The sequence below is a fragment of the Salmo trutta genome, chromosome 15 (assembly GCF_901001165.1).
Source record: "Salmo trutta chromosome 15, fSalTru1.1, whole genome shotgun sequence".
NCBI classification, from domain to species: domain Eukaryota; kingdom Metazoa; phylum Chordata; class Actinopteri; order Salmoniformes; family Salmonidae; genus Salmo; species Salmo trutta.
Window position 1 is genome coordinate 48,326,569 of NC_042971.1, and position 20,790 is coordinate 48,347,358.

Genomic DNA, 20,790 nt, shown 5'->3' on the forward strand with positions numbered 1-20,790 from the left:
AATCTATTTTTTGAAAACATAAACACTGTATATTTCTTCTGTATTTCAGTAACAAGAAGCTCCGGACTCCTCCCAACTATTTCATCATGAATCTGGCAGTGAGTGATTTCCTCATGGCCATCACACAGTCCCCTATCTTCTTTGTCAACTGTCTCTACAAGGAGTGGGTTTTTGGAGAAACAGGTCATTTTACCTTCATCCCATAACTTTGGTAAAATACCGCATCAAATCAGTTGTCTTAATGGAAAGCTTCAGCTACTTTGGTATTTTGAGCTGAATTACGCTATCCATACTGAACAAAAAATACAAATCAAAGTAATTATGTGGAAATTGCATCTCTCTGCATCACAAATTTTCTATCCTGTGAGATTACTCAGATTGTAAATCTCTAAATGATTTCTGTACAGGCTGTAAGATGTACGCCTTCTGTGGGGCCTTATTTGGGATCACCTCCATGATCAACCTGCTGGCTATCTCCATTGACCGCTACATCGTCATCACCAAGCCCCTACAGGCCCTCCACTGGACCTCTAAACGCCGTACCTCCGTTGTCATCGTCATTGTCTGGCTCTACTCGCTGGCCTGGAGCCTGGCGCCTCTCATTGGCTGGAGTGAGTTCCCTCCACTTGCGCCATCCTTTTGGGTGCCAGTTTTCTGACTGTTTCTGCTCTTTTGCCAATGTGTTAGGGAATAGTCATGCCATGTGCTAGACAATCACATATTTGCTAGACAATGACACTAATAGAGTTGGCAAGAGTCCAAATAGATCTCGGACCAGACTACCATCCTTTTATCTTATCTCTACAACGCTCTCACTTTCCCATCACTCTTCTTTGTCTCTCTACAGGTGCACTGATACAATAATCTCCTCTCTCTTTCTCAAACACTTGATCTCCAACCCTGACACTTACCCTGACTGTAGCCTTAATCCCAACCTTAACCCCAACCCCAACACTAATCTTAACCCATTGTCCCTCACCAGGCTCTTATATCCCTGAGGGCCTGATGACCTCCTGTACGTGGGATTATGTGACCTCCACACCAGCCAATAGGAGTTACACTCTGATGCTATGCATCTTTGTGTTCTTCATCCCACTGGCCATCATCTCCTACTGCTACCTCTGCATGTTCCTGGCCATACGCACTGCCAGTAGGTAAGCTGATACATTCACACAACCATGCAGTGGTGGAAAAAGTACTCAGTTGTCATACTTGAGTAAAAATAAAGATACCTTAAAAACCTCTTAAGGATCTGCCCCTTTTTTCAATTTTCGCCTAAAATGACATACCCAAATCTAACTGCCTGTAGCTCAGGACCTGAAGCAAGGATATGCATAACACTTTTAAGTTTGTGGAAATGTAAAATGAATGTAGTATAATATAACACATTAGATCTGGTAAAAGATAATACAAAGAAAAAAACATGCGCTTTTTTGTATTTTTTTGTACCATAATCTTTGAAATGCAAGAGAAAGGCCATAATGTATTAATCCAGCCCAGGCGCAATTTAGATTTTGGCCACTGGATGGCATCAGTGCATGTGCAACATTTTAGACTGATCCAATGAACCATTGTATTTATGTTCAAAATGTTGTATCAAGACTGCCCAAATGTGCCTAATTGGTTTATTAATAACTTTTCAAGTTCATAACTGTGCACTCTCCTCAAACAATAGCATAATATTATTTCACTGTAATAGCTAATGTAAATTGGACAGTGCAGTTAAATTAACAAGAATTTAAGCTTTCTGCCAATATCAGATACAGTTGAAGTCAGAAGTTTACATGCACTTAGGTTGGAGTCATTAAAACTCGTGGTTCAACCACTCCACAAATTTCTTGTTAACAAACTATAGTTTTGGCAAGTCGGTTAGGACATCTACTTTGTGCATGACACAAGTCATTTTTCCAACAATTGTTTACAGACAGATTATTTCACTTATTCAGAGGGTAGTGCAAACCGCCAACTACATCACTGGGGCCAAGCTTCCAGCCATCCTGGACCTCTATACTAGGTGGTGTCAGAGGAAGGCCTTAAAAATTGTCAAAGACTCCAGCCACCCTAGTCATAGACTGTTTTCTCTGCTACCGCACGGCAAGAGGTACCGAAACGCCAAGTCTAGGTCCAAGAGGCAACTACCCGCAAGCCATAAGACTCCTGAACATCTGATCAAATGGCTACTCAGACTATTTGCATTGCCACCCCCCTCTCTTTTACACTGCTGCTACTCTCTGTTATTATCATCTATACATAGTCACTTTAATAACTCTACCTACGTGTACATATTACCTCAACTAACCGGTGCCCCCGCACATTGACTCTGTACCGGTACCCCACTGTATATAGTCTCGCTATTGTTAATTTACTGCTGCTCTTAATTACTTGTTACTTTTATTTGTTATTCTTCTTTTTTTAAACTGCATTGTTGGTTAGGGACTCGTAAGTAAGCATTTCTCTGTAAGGTCTACAACTGTTGTATTCGGTGCATGTGACTAATATAATTTAGTCACATTTGATTTATTAAACATAAGAATGAGTGTGAGTTTTTGTCACAACCTGGCTCATGGGAAGTGACAAAGAGCTCTTATAGGACCAGGGCACAAATAATAATAATGAATAATTTTGCTCTTTATTTAGCCATGTTACATATTTGTTAATAAAAAATTGTGAATAACTCACCACAGGTCAATGAGAAGGGTGTGCTTGAAAGGATGCACATGACTCTGCAATGTTGTGTTGTATTGGAGAGAGTCTCAGTCTAAAATAATTTTCCACACACAGTCTGTACCTGTATTTAGTTTTTATGCTAGTGTAACCGATGTGAAATGGCTAGTTAGTTAGCGGTGGTGCGCGCTAATAGCGTTTCAATCGGTGACGTCACTCTCTCTGAGACTTGAAGTAGGGTTTCCCCTTGCGTTGCAAGGGCCGTGGCTCTTGTGGCGCGATGGGTAACGTTGCTTCGCGGGGTGTCAGTTGTTGATGTGTGCAAGGGTCCCTGGTTCGAGCCCGGGTTGGGGCGAAGAGAGGGATGGAACCTACACTGTTACATTGATGCTGTTGACCCGGATCATTGGTTGCTGCGGAAAAGGAGGAGGTCAAAGGGGGGGTGAGTGTAACCGATGTGAAATGGCTAGTTAGTTAGCGGTGGTGCGCGCTAATAGCGTTTCAATCGGTGACGTCACTCTCTCTGAGACTTGAAGTAGGGTTTCCCCTTGCGTTGCAAGGGCCGTGGCTCTTGTGGCGCGATGGGTAACATTGCTTCGTGGGGTGTCAGTTGTTGATGTGTGCAAGGGTCCCTGGTTCGAGCCCGGGTTGGGGCGAAGAGAGGGACGGAACCTACACTGTTACACTAGTGATGGCCGAGAATCCACTCTCACATAGGTATGTGGTTGCAAAGGGTATCAATGTCTTAACAGCGCAATTTGCCAAGGCAAGAAACTCTGAGCGCAGCCCTATCCAGAAATCTGGCAGTGACTTCTGATTAAATTAAATTTTCACAGAACCGCTTGTTGCAATTTCAATGAGGCTCTCTTGTTCAGACATCGGTAAGTGGACTGGAGACAGGGCATGAAAGGGATAACAAATCCAGTTGTTTGTGTCGTCTGTTTCGGGAAAGCTGTGTAATTGCGCACCCAGCTCATTCAGGTGCTTCGCAATATCACATTTGACATTGTCCGTAAGCTTGAGTTCATTTGCACACCAAAAAATGTACAATGATGGAAAGACATGTGTGTTGTCCTTGTTAATGCAGACAGAGAAGAGCTCCAATTTCTTAATTTTTGCCTCAATTTTGTTCCGTCACATTGAATATAGTTGCGGAGAGTCCCTGTAATCCTAGATTCAGATCATTCAGGCGAGAAATACATCCCCCAGATAGGCCAGTCGTGTGAGAAACTCGTCATCATGCAAGCGGTCAGACAAGTGAAAATGATAGTCAATAAAGAACACACTTTAAGCTATACTTAATATTTTGTCCCTTGATAACCAGCACACTTCTGTATGTCCATATCATTTCATAATGCCCATATCATTGCATAATGCAGAAAATACATGAGAGTTCAGGGGCATTGCTTTAACAAAGTTAACCATTTTCACTGTAGTGTCCAAAACATATTTCAAGCTGTCAGTCATTCCCTTGGCAGCAAGAGCCTCTCAGTGGATGCTGCAGTGTACCCAAGTGGCATCGGGAGCAACTGCTTGTATGCGCGTTACCACCCCACTATGTCTCCCTGTCATGGCTTTTGTGCCTTCAGTACAGATACCAACACATCTTGATCACCAAAGTCCATTTGATGTCACAAAGCTGTCCAGTACTTTAAAATATATTCTCCTGTTGTCCTGGTTTCCAGTGGTTTGCAGAGAGGATGTCTTAATTGACCCTCCATAAACATAACGGACCTATACCAGGAGCTGTGCCAGGCCCGCCACGTCTGTTGACTCATCCAGCTGTAACGCATAGAATTCACTGGCTTGTATGCGAAGCAGAAATTGTTTCAAAACATCTCCTGCCATGTCACTGATGCGTCGTGAAACAGTGTTGTTTGATGAAGGCATTGTATGTATAATTTTTGGGCCTTTTCTCCCAGCATTGTCCCAGCCATATCCGCGGCAGCATGAAGAATTAAGTCCTCCACAAAAGCTTCACTGAAGCTGGAGACTCATTTTTTACAATTTTAATCTTTATTTAACCAGGTAAGCCAGTTGAGAACAAGTTCTCATTTACAACTGCGACCTGGCGAAGATAAAGCAAAGCAGTGCGACACAAACAACAACACAGAGTTACACATAGAATAAACAAGCGTACAGTCAATAACACAATAGAAAAAAAGAAAGTCTATATACAGTGTGTGCAAATGGCGTGAGGAGGTAGGCAATAAATAGACCATAGTAGTGAAGTAATTACAATTTAGCAGATTAACACTGGAGTGATAAATGAGCAGATGATGATGTGCAAGTAGAGATACTGGTGTGCAAAAGAGGAGAAAAGTAAATAAAAACAATATGGGGATGAGGTAGGTAGATTGGGTGGGCTATTTACAGATGGACTATGTACAGCTGCAGCGATCGGTTAGCTGCTCAGACAGCTGATGTTTAAAGTTAGTGAGGGAAATATACGTCTCCAGCTTCAGCGATATTTGTAATTCATTCCCGTCACTGGCAGCAGAGAACTGGAAGGAAAGGCAGCTAAAGAAGGTGTTGGCTTTGGGGATGACCAGTGAGCTTTAACTGCTGGAGCGCGTGCTACCGGTGGGTGTTGTTATCGTGACCAGTGAGCTGAGATAAGGCGGAGCTTTACCTAGCAAAGACTTATAGATGACCTGGAGCCAGTGGGTCTGGTGACAAATATGTAGCGAGGGCCAGCCGACGAGAGCATACAGGTCGCAGTGGTGGGTGGTATAAGGGGCTTTGGTAACAAAACTGCATCCAGTTTGCTGAATAGAGTGTTGGAAGCTATTTTGTAGATGACATCGCCGAAGTCGAGGATCGCTAACTTTAAGCATAGGCTGTCAGAGCAGCTCACAGATCAAATCAAATCAAAGTTTATTTGTGACGTGCGCCGAATACAACAGGTGTAGACCTTACAGTGAAATGCTTACTTACAGGCTCTAACCAATAGTGCGAAAAAAAAGATTTAGGTGTGTGTGTGTGTGTGTGTGTGTGTGTGTGTGTGTGTGTGTAGGTAAGTAAAGAAATAAAACAACAGTAAAAAGACATTTGAAAATAATTGTAGCAAGGCTATATACAAACACCGGTTAGTCAGGCTTATTGAGGTAGTATGTACATGTAGGTATGGTTAAAGTGACTATGCATATATGATGAACAGAGAGTAGTAGTAGCGTAAAAAGAGGGGTTGGCGGGTGATGGGACACAATGCAGATAGCCCGGTTAGCCAATGTGCGGGAGCACTGGTTGGTCAGCCCAATTGAGGTAGTATGTACATGAATGTATAGTTAAAGTGACTGTGCATATATGATAAACAGAGAGTAGCAGCAGCGTAAAAAGAGGGGTTGGGAGGGGGGCACACAATGCAAATAGTCCGGGAAAGCATTTGGTTACCTGTTCAGGAGTCTTATGGCTTGGGGGTAAAAACTGTTGAGAAGCCTTTTTGTCCTAGACTTGGCACTCCGTTACCGCTTGATTGCACCTGTACAAAGCCCATCCAACTACCTCATCCCCATATTTTTTTTTTCTCCTTTGCACCCCAGTATCTCTACTTGCGCATTCATCTTCTGCACATCTATCACTCCAGTGTTTAATTGCTAAATTGTAATTACTTTGCCACTATGGCCTATTTATTGCCTTACCTCCCTAATCTTTCCTCATTTGCACACACTGTATATCGATTTATTTCTATTGTGTTATTGACTGTACGTTTGTTTATTCCATGTGTAACTCTGTGTTGTTGTTTGTGTCGCACTGCTATGCTTTATCTTGGCCAGGTCGCAGTTGTAAATGAGAACTTGTTCTCAACTGGCCTACCTGGTTAAATAAAGGTGAAATAAAATAAAAATACAAAAGAAATTGGGCTTGCCTGTCCTAGCCACTCGGTCGCTTACCATATAAGATGCTTCTGGACCCTTCGTATTAATGGTATCTGTTGCTTTTATACATGTCTTAAAACTCGAAAGTCGTTTTTATTCTCGATCCAAAAACTCCCTTAGCTTATTTTTCAATTTGTCATGTTTCGTTTCTAAATGTCTGCACAAGAGTGAAGGTTTCCCACAAGAGAGTAACGGTTAATGTGATTGGATGTTAATTATTTGACTAGGCTACCTGTATTTGACATTGTGTTGTTATTTCGCTGAACACTAGATGGTTTAATTTTATTTTTGGCAGTGAAACGAGGCTACTCAGGCGAGAAAAAAAACTCATGAAAATGTATAGCCCCATTAGAAAATATAAAGGTACTGTTTGAAAATGTCAAATTTTTATTTGGCGTACCGCCGACGGCATTGCGTACCCCAGTTTGGGAATACCTGCTGTAGAGTTTAGTAGAAAATGACTCACCCCTTCGAGATAAAATCCCGTTGTCCAACCAACGGGATTGGTTGGACAACAACCAGTGAGATAGCAATGTGCAAAATTCAAATAAAAGAAATCTCAAAATTAAAATTCAAGTATTATACGGCATTTTGAAGATACTCTTCTCGTTAATCCAACCACATTGTCCAATTTCAAAAAGGCTTTACGGTGAAAGCAAAACATTTGATTATTTTAGGATAGCACCTTAGCAAAAAAAAAGAAAACAGCCATTTTCCAAGCACGGATAGCCGTCTCAAAAACCAGATATACAGCTAAAATTAAGCACTAAGCTTTGACAATCTTCATCAGATGACACTCCTAGGACATCATGTTAGACAATACATGCATTTTTTGTTCGATCAAGTTCATATTTATATCCAAAAACCCCATTTTACATTGGCGCATGACGTTCAGAAAATGTTTTCTTCCCATAACGGCCGGTGAATGGGCACATCAATTTACAGAAATACTCATCATAAACGTTGACAAAATGTATACCAATTATTTAAAGGATTATAGATAATCTACTCCTTTATGCAACCGCTTTGTCAGATTTCAAAATAACTTTACAGAGAAAGCACATTGTTCAATATTCTGAGTACAGAACTTAGCCTTCAATGCTAAGCTATACAGTTAGCCTACAACCACAGCGTCGACAAATCTCTAAAATATGTTCTAAATATTTTCTTACCTTTGCTGATCTTCGGCGGAATGCACTCGGAAGGACTCCCATTTCCACAAGAAATGTTCATTTGTTCTGCAAAGTCCATAATTTATGTCCAATACACCTGTCCTCAGACTGGCCACTGATTGACTGAGCCACAATTTTCTGCCCGGTAACAGGAGATGGATGAAACCAGTTTCTAAAGATTGTTGACAGCCAAGGAAGCCTTAGGAGGTGCACCGTAAACCCTATGTCACTGTAGTTTCTCAAGGGATTCAAAAGAAGAACTACATTTCTCATTTCTCCCACTTCCTGGTTCAATTTTTCTCAGGTTTGTGCCTGCCATATGAGTTCTGTTATACTCACAGACACCATTCAAACAGTTTTAGAAACTTCAGAGTGTTTTCTATCGAAATCTACTAATAATATGCATATTCTATTTTCCGGGCCAGAGTAGTAACCTGTTTAAATTGGGTACGTTTTTCATCCGGCTGTGAAAATACTGCCCCCTAGCCCCAAGATTAAGTAAAAGTCTAAAAGTATTTGGTTATAAATTTAAGTATCAAAAGTAAATGTATGGAGTAAAAAGTTCATTCTTTTCTTCAGGAATGTAGTGAAGTAAAATAGTAAAGTAAAGTACAGATACCCCAAAAAACGACTTAAGTAGTACTTCAAATTATTAGTGTTGAGAGAATGCCAAGAGTGTGCAAAGCTCTCATCAAGGCAAAGGTTGGCTACTTTGAAGAATCTCAAATATATTTGCATTTGTGTCACGTCCTGACCAGTAAAAGGGGTTATTTGTTATTGTAGTTTGGTCAGGGGGTGGCAGGGGTTGTTTGTTTTGTGTGCTTCGGGTTTTTTGGTTTATGTTCTACATTTTCTATTTCTATGTGTTTATCTAGTTTTTCTGTTTCTATGTTGGGGTTTTGGTAGGACCTCCAATTAGAGACAGCTGGTTGTCGTTGACTCTAATTGGAGGCTATATTTAGTTGGGGTTTGTTTCACTTGTGTTTTGTGGGTGGTTGTTCCTTGTAGCTCTCTTCACGACAACAGACACAGGTTGGTTCCTTGAAACGGGCGTTTATTGCATTGCATTGCATTGCAGGTCTTTTTCTCCGATGCATCCACGTCACGCCGTGAGAACTATATGTTTGAATGAACACAGTAACGTTGATAAATTATACAGTACTGAAACAAAGAAATACAAATGGCGCTCGGCGCAACAATACAAATGGCGCTTGGCACGACAATACAAATGGAACTTGGCGCGACTATAAACAAAGTTCTATAGGTTGAACAAAACACCTCGTTGGCTGCTTGTCCTGAAAAGAGGTTCTTGAATCCTTAAAGTCCCTTGAAAGTCCCTTTACTGTCTTTCTTAGCCTCTGCCATCAACAATTATGACTCAGACTAAGATCTGCTTAAGTTAGATTGCACACAGTCAATTAACAAATTCCGTAGCAGTAACACAACAGAGAACGTTAGTTCCGGGATGGAACATAAAAACACAGACAATGGCCTAACGTTAATTTACATGTTACATCACATTTAAATTCTTATCTATACATCAATAAATCATTTATTTATTTACTACATCAAATAAACCTTGAATTATGTATTAATCATGCATCGTGAACACAGCATCTATGTAACAACACTTACATTCCTAGTATAGTCTGTGCACCTTACTGGACTGTTTTCGTCGTTTGTTTTGTTTAATTGTCTTCTCGTTAATAAAGTAAAGAAGATGATCAATATACCTGCTGCATTTTTGGTCCAATACTTATGACGACCGTGACAATTTGTTTAACACTTTTTTGCTTACTACATGATTCAATATGTGTTATTTCATAGTTTTGATGTCATCACTATTATTCTACAAAGTAGAAAATAGTAAAAATAAAGAAAAACCTTGAATGAGTAGGTGTGTCCAAACTTTTGAGTGGTACACACACGCACACACACATACACACGCACACACACACACACACACACACACACACACACACACACACACACACACACACACACACACACACACACACACACACACACACACACACACATACACACACACACATCCAGATGATGGGGCCCTCTGGCTGTCTGTCCTCCTCTGACATTCTCTCCATCCCCTCTCCATTGCCCACAGAGACATGGAGAAACTGGGCAGTCAGGTGAGGAAGTCCACCCTCATCCAGCAGCAGTCCATCAAGACAGAGTGGAAGCTGGCCAAGATTGCCTTTGTGGTCATCATCGTCTATGTGATGTCCTGGTCTCCCTATGCCTGCGTCACCCTCATCGCCTGGGCTGGGTAACTATGGAGTGGGGTTCAGTTCCCATATTCATAAAGCGTTTCAGTAGAATTGCTGAACTAGGATAAGTTTATCCTGTTTTTAGATAATTTTGAATAAGATTACATGGACATGGGGGAACTGATCCTTGATCAGCACTCGTACTCTGATAAACTTTATGAATTATGCGCAAAGATCTACACTACATGGCCAAAAGTATGTTGACGCCTTCTCGTTGAACATCTCATTCCAAAGTAATGGGCATTAATATGGAGTTGGTCACCCCCTTCGCTGCTATAACAGCCTCCACTCTTCTGGGAAGTCTTTCCATTAGATGTTGGAACATTGCTGCGGGACTTGCTTCCATTCAGCCACAAGAGCATTAGTGAGATTGGGAACTGATGTTGGGGGATTAGGCCTGGCTCGCAGTCAGCATTCCAATTAATCCCAAAGGTGTTCGATGGGGCTCTGTGGAGGCCAGTCAAGTTCTTCCACACCGATCTCAACAAACCATTTATGTTTGGACCTCGCTTTGTTCAGGCCCTTCCCCAAACTGTTGCCACAAAGTTGGAAGCACAGAGTCATCTAGAATTTCATTTTACTCTGTAGCGTTAAGATTTCCCTTCACTGAAAATAAATTGCCTAGCCCAAACCATGAAAAACAGCCCAAGACCATTATTCCTCCTCCACCAAACTTCCAGTTGACACGCATTGGGGAAGGCATATGTAGCGTTCTCCTAGCATCTGCAAAACTCAGATTCGTCCATCGGACAGCCAGATGGTGAAGCGTGATTCATCACTCCAGAGAACGCGTTTCTACTGCTCCAGAGTCCAATGGCAGTGAGCTTTACACCACTCCAGCCGACGCTTGGTATTTCGCATGGGGATCTTAGGCTTGTGTGTGGCTGCTTGGCCATGGAAACCCATTTCATGAACAGTTCTTGTGCTGACATTGCTTCCAGAGGCAGTTTGGAACTTGGTAGTGAGTATTGCAACAGAGGACAGATGATTTTTACGCGTTTCGCGCTTCAGCACTTACAGTTGACCGGGGCAGCTCTAGCAGGGCAGAAATTTGATGAACTGTTTTGTTGAAAGTCACTGAGCTCTTCAGTACGGGCCATTCTACTGCCAGTGTTTGTCTATGGAGATTGAATGGCTGTGTACTCAATTTTATACACCTGTCAGCAATGTGTGTGGCTGAAATAGCCGAAGCCAGTAATTTGAAGGGGTGACCATATACTTTTGGCCATGTAGTGTACTTGTTGAGACACTTAGGCAATGATTATAGTTCGAGGGCATGTGAGCTGGGTATGAATGATCAGGAGGCATGAATAGGGGTTTTATCTGACTGTGTTGATTCAGATATGAAGCTGAGAATTTTTGTACTGCAGACCTTTGTGGTAATGCCGAAGAATCGGTGATACATTCTCTACGAATCTCACTCCAAATCCTCAGAGTAAGGCTGGGATTGGTTCCGAATAGCAGGCACGTCTGTCGAAGAGGTGAGGGTCTGAGACAGACTGTTTTGGGAGTTTCGAAAACGTTGTTTCAAACAGAGACTGTTTGAAACAGATGGTTTTGAGAGTTGTGTATGGGGAGCGTCCTGTACGTGCTGCAGCAGCTTGGCCATGAGTGTACTGTTAAGGCCTTGCTCACACCTCCAAGTGAGTGGATGTGAAGAGATGAAGTGCAGTCTGTTCGAGAGAAAGGGATTATTAAGCGTGTGATTCCTCATTCTCACTCCGCGACACTTTTGGGCCACTGCCGAGCCATACAAACAGGCTGCACAGGAGCTACCTAGGCAGGCAGTGCAAACAGAGTGACCAAGGCACAGACGGGCAGGGACTGACCAACGCATGACTGACCATCCACAGACATACTGTACACACACATACAGTTAAGACTCCAATCATATTGTTAGAGGGTGGAAGCAGAGCAGAATGGAATACTGCCATGTGTCAGTAAAACCTGAAGGGTTCAGAAAACTTGACATACCGGTGAGGCTTGTAGTGTCCTATTCATATTAACTCTCCTTTCAGCTATGGACGTGCCCTCAGCCCCTACTCCAAGGCCGTCCCTGCTGTCATTGCCAAAGCCTCAGCCATCTATAACCCTTTCATCTATGCCATCATCCACTCTAAGTACAGGTGAGTACAGTCATCTCAATGTCTCCCTCCACTAGGGCACAACTCAAAACATCTTGGAAGAATTTCAGTTGCATACTCCTCGTGTCTTTTCTCCTCTCATCTCTCCTCCTTCACAAAACAATTTGGAGGTAGAAGGTCAGAGGGGAAGGACCTCTAGCTTTCTCATACAATGGGTTTTGATAAGGAGGCGAGAAGAGAGGATGCAAGGAGTACGCAGTTGAGATTCTCCCCTAGTTATGTACTGTCTTAACCTGTCATAACCTAAGGTTTGTTTTGGCAAGTTGCCCCCAGGGCTCCTTTGGTGTGATTGGGCTTGGCCATCCAGATGAGACTCTTGTAACAACTGACTTGTTAACTTACAACTGACTTAGGTGATGATGACAGTAGGGAGGGTTTGGTGTACTGCGTGCTTGACATTCTATCCCTCCTTCCCCTTGCCACTCCCCTTTCCTTTCTCCTTTGTTGACTCTCCCATACAGAGACACTCTGGCAGAGCAGGTTCCCTGTCTGCACTTCCTAGCCCAACCACACAGGAAGGGCTGTATCTCTATGTCCAACAGCGAGTCCTCCTTCAGGGACCCTATGCTCAGCAGACAGTCCTCCACCTCCAAGACCAAGTTCCATAAAGTGTCCTCCATGTCCACCGGAGACACAGTGAGTTGTTGTGCTTACTGTACCAGTCAAAAGTTTAGACACACCTACTCATTCAACTGTTTTTCTTCATTTTTACTATTTTATACATTGTAGAATAAGAGTGAAGACATCAAAACTAAACTATGGAATAACACATATGGAATCATGTAGTAATCAAAAATATATTTTAGATTTGAGATTCTTCAAAGTAGCCACTCTTTAACTTGATGACAGCTTTTCACACTTTTGACATTCTCTCAACCAGCTTCATGAGGTAGTCACCTGGAATGCATTTCAATTAACAGGTGTGCCATGTTAAAAGTTAATTTGTGGAATTTCTTTCCTTCTTAATGCGTTTGAGCCAATCAGTTGTGTTGTGACAATGTATGGGTGGTATACAGATTTGGTAAAAGACCAAGTCCATATTATGGCAAGAACAGCTTAAATAAGCAAGGAGAAATGACAGTCCATCATTACTTTAAGACATGAAGGTCAGTCAATATGGAACATTTTGTCACGTCCTGACCATAGTAAGTTGTTATTTTCTATGGTAGAGTAGGTCAGGGCATGATGGGGGGGGGGGGGGGGGTGTTTGTCTGTTTTTGTATTTCTATGTTTAGTTTCTAGTTTTGTATTTCTAGGTTGGGTTTTGTTTGGCATGACCTCCAATTAGAGACAGCCGGTTGTCGTTGTCTCTAATTGGAGGCCATATTTAAGTTGATGTTTGTCCCACTTGTGTGTTGTGGGTGATTATATTTTGTGAGTGTGTTTGTTCCTCCTGCGTCAAGGTTTGTTGTTTTGTTCCGTCAGTTTATTTTGTATCGCATTAAGTTTCATGGTCCAATAAATATGTGGAACGAAACCGACGCTGAATTTTGGTCCGATCATTCGAACAGCCGTGACACATTTCAAGAACTTTAAAAGTTTCCTCAAGTGCAGTCGCAAAAACCATCAAGCATGATGATGAAACTGGCTCTCATGAGGACCGCCACAGGAATGGAAGATCCAGAGTTACCTCTGCTGTAGAGGACAAGTTCATTACAGTCAACTGCACCTCAGATTGCAGCCCAAATAAATGCTTCACAGAGTTCAAGTAACAGACACATCTCAACATCAACTGTTCAGAGGAGACTGCGTGAATCAGGCCTTCATGGTCAATTTGCAGCAAAGAAACCACTACTAAAGGACACCAATAAGAAGAAGAGACTTGCTTGGGCCAAGAAACATTCGACCGGTGGAAATCTGTCCTTTGGTTTGATGAGTCCAAATTTTTTATTTTTGGTTCCAACCGTCGTGTCTTTGTGAGACGCAGGGTAGGTGAACAGATGATCTCCTTATGTGTAGTTCCCTCCATGAAGCATGGAGGAGGAGATGTGATGGTGTGGGGGTGCTTTGCTGGTGACACTGTTTGTGATTTATTTAGAATTCAAGGCACACAACCAGCATGGCTACCACAGCATTCTGCAGCGATACGCCATCCCATCTGGTTTGTGCTTAGTTGGACTATCTTTGTTTTTCAACAGGACAATGAACCAACACACCTCCAGGTTGTGTAAGGGCTATTTGACCAAGAAGGAGAGTGATAGAGTGCTGCATCAAATGATCTGGCCTCCTCAATCACTTGACCTTCTACCCAATTGAGATGGTTTGGGATGAGTTGGACTGCAGAGTAAAGGAAAAGCAGCCAACAAGTGCTCAGCATATATGGGATCTCCTTCAAGACTGTTGGAAAAGCATTTCTCATGAAGCTGGTTGAGAGAATGCCAAGAGTGTGCAAAGCTGTTGTCACGACTTCCGCCGAAGTTGGTTCCTCTCCTTGTTCGGGCGGCGGTCGACGTCGCCGGTCTTCTAGCCATCGCCGATCCACTTTTCATTTTCCATTGGTTTTGTCTATGTTTCCCACACACCTGGTTTTCATTTCCCAATTACTGGTCATGTATTTAACCCTCTGTTTCCCCCATGTCTTTGTGCGTGATTGTTTATTGTTAAGGTCGGTATGTTTCCGGCTGGTTTGTTCCGGGTGCTGTGTTCACCCGTGTTGGATGGCAACCACTATTGTTTGCACATTGTTTTTGTTACTTTGTGCTATTTTCTCTAGTAAAGTGTGTTGTTCACTCATCTCTGCTCTCCTGCGCCTGACTTCATGCACCAGCTACACCCACCGCCTGACAGCTGTCATCAAGGCAAAGGGTGGCTACTTTGAAGAATGTCAAACATAAAATATATTTTTGATTTGTTTATTTAACACTTTTTTGGTTACTACATGATTCCATGTGTGCCATGTCATAGTTTTGATGTCTTCACTATTATTCTACAATGTAGAAAATAGTAAAAATAAAGAAACTCTTGAATGAGTAGGTGTTTGTTTTTTTGACTGGTACTGTGTATACTGTATATAACTTTTTTAACAATATCACAAGACATATACCATATAATGTAGCAGTATTTAAGTCTAATCTCCAAATCTGTTTAAGACTTTGTCTTATGCATCGTTGGTATAACCAGGGGCGTCATGCATCCCAAAAATATAAGGGGGCACAAAATACGTGAGGATGGCTGATGAGTGGGGCTAGGCCCCTTGTCTGTAAGTTGGAGAATTGTGCTATGTTTTATACCTGAAACAGATTTTCCATGCAATCTAGATCCATAATCATTATGTTTAATTCTATGTCAAAAATATATTAGTTTTTTCTGAATATCTAAGCATACCTCTTGAGCTGTTTGTATCCTCCTGACTGGTGGTTCTTTTAAAAATAAAATAAATATGCTTCTGTGCATCTCTGCTAAAATCTGGGTAAAAGATTGAAGAACATGTGAGTCTTATTCAGTACATTTAGTTGTTGCTTGCTTTTCTCAAGTTTACCAACCTTGCCAGCAGGCATGCCAGCTAAGATTGTTAGACAAGCTAGCTACTCTAACTTGATTAATAGCCTGAAATGGCCTCTTGGTAACTAGTTATGAGGTTGGGAGATTGGGAACCTATCTGGGCTAGCTAAAGACAAAGTTGCTAAATGGCAACAAAAAAATGTTATTTATTTATTATAAAAAAAAAAAAAATTAAAAGGACAAATCTGAGGGGACGCGTGCCCCTGTGCCTCTATGGGCATAACCCACAATAACTTCACTATGTGTTTACATGCTGGATTGGAGATCAGCTGCTGAGTGAGGACAAAGACAAAAAAAACCTTCTGGGGCTGAGACACAAACTCCCTGACACATCCCAGGGCTCTTTGCAATCTGGCTGTCACACACAGGCGTCCTAGCAGCACTGCAATAACTTTACTATGTGTACATGCTGGATTAGAGCTCAGCTGCTGAGTGAATAACTGGCTAACACACAGCAGCACACCAGGAGCTGTTGGTCTGATGATCTCTATATCGGGGTTCTGTGTGTTTGATGTGGGAGGCCCATGGGGAGAGGTCTGTAGGGGAAATAGGTGTCCCTTCACATTACCTCTGAGCCCTTTCAGAGCTGTGTGCCCAGTGTCCACTGGTCTAGGGAGGGGTAGCAGGGCCCACGTGCCATGGGCAGGCTCAGTACTTTTATGGCTGCCAGTTCCATTTTAGACCTTCCGCAAGTGCTTAGTCCACACAAACACAACGAAACACTAGGATGTCCATATCCTGGACATCCTACAGTTGTGTCCAAACACAAAGGATTTACCCAATAATCCCCCTCCAATTTTCGAGTTTTCAGAGTTATCTAGGCATACTTTCTTGAAACTGAATGTACAGCTACATTACATATTTGGACCTGGCTGACTTGGCTAACTTGGACCTGGCTGACTTGGACCTGTGTTGTGTGTAACTTTCACAGCAGGTGTGGAGTGACGTGGAGCTGGACCCCTTCGACCAGCAGAGCCAGTCTCTGAGAATCAGCCACTCCTCTGGAGCTCTGAGAGTGAAGGAGTGCAGACAGTCAGCCCAGGAGCAGGCAGAAAAAGGTAAGGTACGGGTTCAAATCAAATCAAACTTTATTTGTCACATGCGCCGAATACAACAAGTGTAGACCTTACCGTGAAATGCTTACTTACAAACCCTTAACCAACAGTGCAGTTCAAGAAAGAGTTAAGAAAATATTTTGCAAATAAATTAAAGTAAAAATTTGAAAAAGTAACACAAAAAAATAACAATAACCAGGCTATATAAAGGGGGTACCGGTACTGAGTCAATGTGCGGGGGTACAGGTTAGTTGAGGTCATTTTTACATGTAGGTAGGGGTGAAGTGACTGCATAGATAATAAACAGTGAGTAGCAGCAGTGTAAAAACAAATGGAGGGGGGGGTGTCAATGTAAATAGTTTGGTGGCCATTTAATTAATTGTTCAGCAGTCTTATGGCTTGGGGGTAGAAGCTGTTAAGGAGCCTTTTGGTCCTAGACTTGGTGCTCCGCTACCACTTGCCGTGCGATAGCAGAGAAAACAGTCTATGACTTGGGTGACTGGCGTCTTAGACAATTTTACGGGGCCTTCCTCTGGCACCGCCTAGTATAAAGGTCCTGGGTGGCAGGAAGCTTGGCCCAAGTGATGTACTGGGCCGTACACACTACCCTCTGTAGTGCCTTACGGTCAGATGCCGAGCAGTTGCCATACCAGGCGGTGATGCAACAGGTCAGGATGCTCTCGATGGTGCAGGAGTGAGTTGGTGGTTAGAACCTTTCTAAATATTAGCTAATTAAAAGTGATGACGATGGTAAAAATGTCATTCACTGCCCATTTATTTGGTGCTCTAATAGTGTTTGTCTCCCTCAGGCTGCCGTCCCCGAGAGGGGCTCACTGAGCAGCTGTGACCACAACCTGGTGTCTGAATCTGTGACCAGGGAGGAGGCTGGGGAGGGGTGGCAGGAGGAGGAGAAGACCCAGGAGAGACCCCCCCAGTCAGCTCAGGAGGAGGTGGAGGAGCCCCCCCCCCCCACCACCACCACCAGCCTCCTCACCCCCCAGGTCCCCCAGCACCCTGAACAACAACAAACACAGAGATTCTGCGGTTCCACACATCATCATCAACCCCTCGTCAGAGACGACGGGGCACTATAAGGGGGAGGAACATGGAGCACAGACCCGTGAGGAGAACATGCTACTGGGCCTGCAGAGCTTAAACTGCTCCAATGAACTGCTGGAGTTGGTTGAAAAGTTTCTCTCCTGAAACCCCCCTGGGGAGTCGGTCTGAAGGCTTTGCTGTATGCATGATGTGTGGATGTGGTACTGTCACAATATTGTACAATACAGACAATAGAGAGCAAGTGAGGATTGTCATTGTCCAAGAAGGTTATACTTATGTTAAATACAATCATCTGCTAATGCTTTCACAACTGTCAGAGTATGTGTAATCTACTGTATGATCTTGACACACTTCTGTCCAGTGTTTGTCTTATGTATGGCCTTATGTTTTAATGACAAACAAATATCTCATGACAAACAATCCTTTGGTCTCCTACAGCAGGCTACTGAGTAGGTTGTCCTATACCTGCTTTAAGGCCTGAGTAGAATCTACCATCACCGCACAAGAACGTAAGGACACTATAAAGACTCGGATGGACTTGTTTTTTGGTGATCAACCCAGCAGGTCGAAGGATCTTTCTGAAAGTGTGCATTCTAAAACCAAGAAGCACATAATATGAGGACCAACTGATTCACCAGAAATCAATGAGACAAAAGGTCCACTTGATTCAAACCAAATGATGCAGCCCAATCCAAATCCAAAACATCTAGACTAGAGAGAGTTAGAAAGGCTCAAGCACTGTTACTATACATACGATACTCTTTCTTTAGGGTGAAACTTTGTGTAAAGGAGGAGTATAGAAAATGTAGTAATTTCCTATGATTTAACCTTTGGAAACTAAATCATATAATTACTGAAACGTTTAGAGTATTTTGTGCGTGACTGTACAAGGTTTGATTACCACTTGTTTTTCAACTGTATGTTCTGTTGTATGTGCACATGTACAGTATTTCCTGTAGGTACCAGATTACTATTAAATGATGGGTTTGTACTATGTGTGGCTTTGAGAAGAAGGATAGGGGTTTCTATATCAAACTCTGAATAACCCTGATCGAACCTAAAGTCCTATTTTGGAAGGGAACTCGATGCCGGAGTGATATTGGTTAGGTGTCTTTACCTATGGGATATGTGTTATTTTAGATGAGGAAATACTTTTACTGCATAAACTCAAATTGCACCGTGTCTGCTTCCTTGAAATTCTTTCAGGTAGACCTACCAATTTGAGGCATGATAAAACGAGGCAGTTATAGTAATGGAATTGCTTCACCCTTTCTCACCCAAATTCTCTTTGAACTTCTTTTTTGCTCCAGAATATCCAGAGGACTTTACAGCTTATACAGTTATATAATTGTATGAGAGCTTCCCACCATGGACGACTTCTGCAGGCCAATAGCTCTAGCTGAGGCACAAAGGCATCAGAATGAGAAGCTCAACCTCGTCATGCAGCAGAATGCAAGGCCCTCTCTGACCTCAGTGGACTCAAAGAGCTTAAGGGAGGCCCACCATACAACATGCTTTTCTCACATGATTATTTGTGTGTGTGTGTGTGTGTGTGTGTGTGTGTGTGTGTGTGTGTGTGTGTGTGTGTGTGTGTGTGTGTGTGTGTGTGTGTGTGTGTGTGTGTGTGTGTGTACTGTCTGTCGTCTGTGGGAGGTGTTGAATGTGTGAAGGCTTGGCGACATGACGCTGCCTTCCCCCCTGACACAACTATTTACTGATCATATCCTCATGTAGCCTGACGGGTGTCTAAAGCTATATGAGATGAACATCTTATGCAGTAATGGGTTTTGATGTTTTCAATCATTTTCAATAACCACATTGGTTTGAGTGTTATGTTAGCTGATCTTGGAAAATGTATAAGCTTTTGTGGTGGTAGAAATTGACCATTGACTAGATTTAAAGACAGCAGAGCTCTTTGTTATGCTTAGTTAGTTCAGTTCATTGAAGCATGCATGTGTTCAGTGGCATAGGCGCACCCATTCCTTGAATCATATTCGATAAACGTGAATCACTGCCGAGCAATATCAATTAAATGTCAAGTTGTGTGCTCAGTGATCATTTCCCATCTCCAGGATTGAGCACAATTATCTAGGTAACACTTCCCCTGAAACAGTTGTTGTGATGCTAATGCACCTCTACCATAAAAATGATGTAACACCTACTGTGCATTTTATTTTCAGGTATTACTGTGTTATGGCATGTATACTGTAAGTGTACCTGTTGCTCCTCTCTGTCCAGATCTTTAATGAGGGTATAGCGTGACGATTATGAGGGTATATGGCTCTGTAGATTTGGATGTCTTCATGAGGTTGAACTATAAATCCATCCATTGCATTTTTTTGTGTGACTAATTTCTCTTTCTTAACATTTCCAGTAGCTTGTTGCTGTTTTGGACCAGGACCAGGTGAGTGAACCATCTGTCTCTCCACTGAATGTCATTGATCAGTTTAAAACAGAACATGCTGTAGGAGCAATCAGCAGAGAAATACAAAAATGCTACCCTTATCAACTGATGTCAGACACCCGTTGAGGTTAAAACATGACTTTATCAGCTAATGATCTCAACTCATAAAAGTACATAATCCCCTGGATACCACCTCTGACTCCTGGGCAGCAGCTCCTCCTGTTTCAGCGTGCATCGCCTCCAAAAACGTCCCCTGTTACCCTTCGGTTACGCCCAGATTATCTCCAGCTCTCAGCTTCACTCCATTAGCCTCTTTGAAGACCCTCCTGGAGCTCTTCCAATACATTTTTCATTTTGGATCTCAATTTCCTTTCGTGGTGTGCCTTGTAGTTTGACTTGATGGGAATCTCTTGAAATACCTAGAACTTACTGAATTACATTTTAAGACAACAAAACTAGTCTATATTTATTATTATTCTACTACAGTCAAAGCACTAGTGTTGAATATCTATAAGGGTATAAGAAGTACTATCTGAAGGTGGTGGTCTTCATTGCTTGTGTAACAAAGTAAAAAAAAATCCCTTCACAGGTGCAGAGAAATAAATTACTTTGAGCAGAGAAGCAA

General features: G+C 42.4%; 1 protein-coding gene across 1 annotated transcript in view; it reads left to right on the plus strand.

Moving 5' to 3' along the window:
- The window catches only part of LOC115149213 (melanopsin-B-like), a 36,314-nt gene extending 18,680 nt beyond the window's left edge, over positions 1-17,634 (plus strand). Inside the window, exons 3-10 of the mRNA XM_029691871.1 lie at positions 50-183; positions 408-611; positions 983-1,154; positions 9,840-10,001; positions 12,021-12,128; positions 12,608-12,782; positions 16,579-16,705; positions 17,512-17,634. Of these exons, the coding sequence (XP_029547731.1) occupies positions 50-183; positions 408-611; positions 983-1,154; positions 9,840-10,001; positions 12,021-12,128; positions 12,608-12,782; positions 16,579-16,705; positions 17,512-17,549 (1,120 nt within the window). The 3' untranslated portion in view covers positions 17,550-17,634. The remainder of the gene's footprint in view (positions 1-49; positions 184-407; positions 612-982; positions 1,155-9,839; positions 10,002-12,020; positions 12,129-12,607; positions 12,783-16,578; positions 16,706-17,511) is intronic.
- The last annotated feature ends 3,156 nt before the right edge of the window (positions 17,635-20,790 follow it).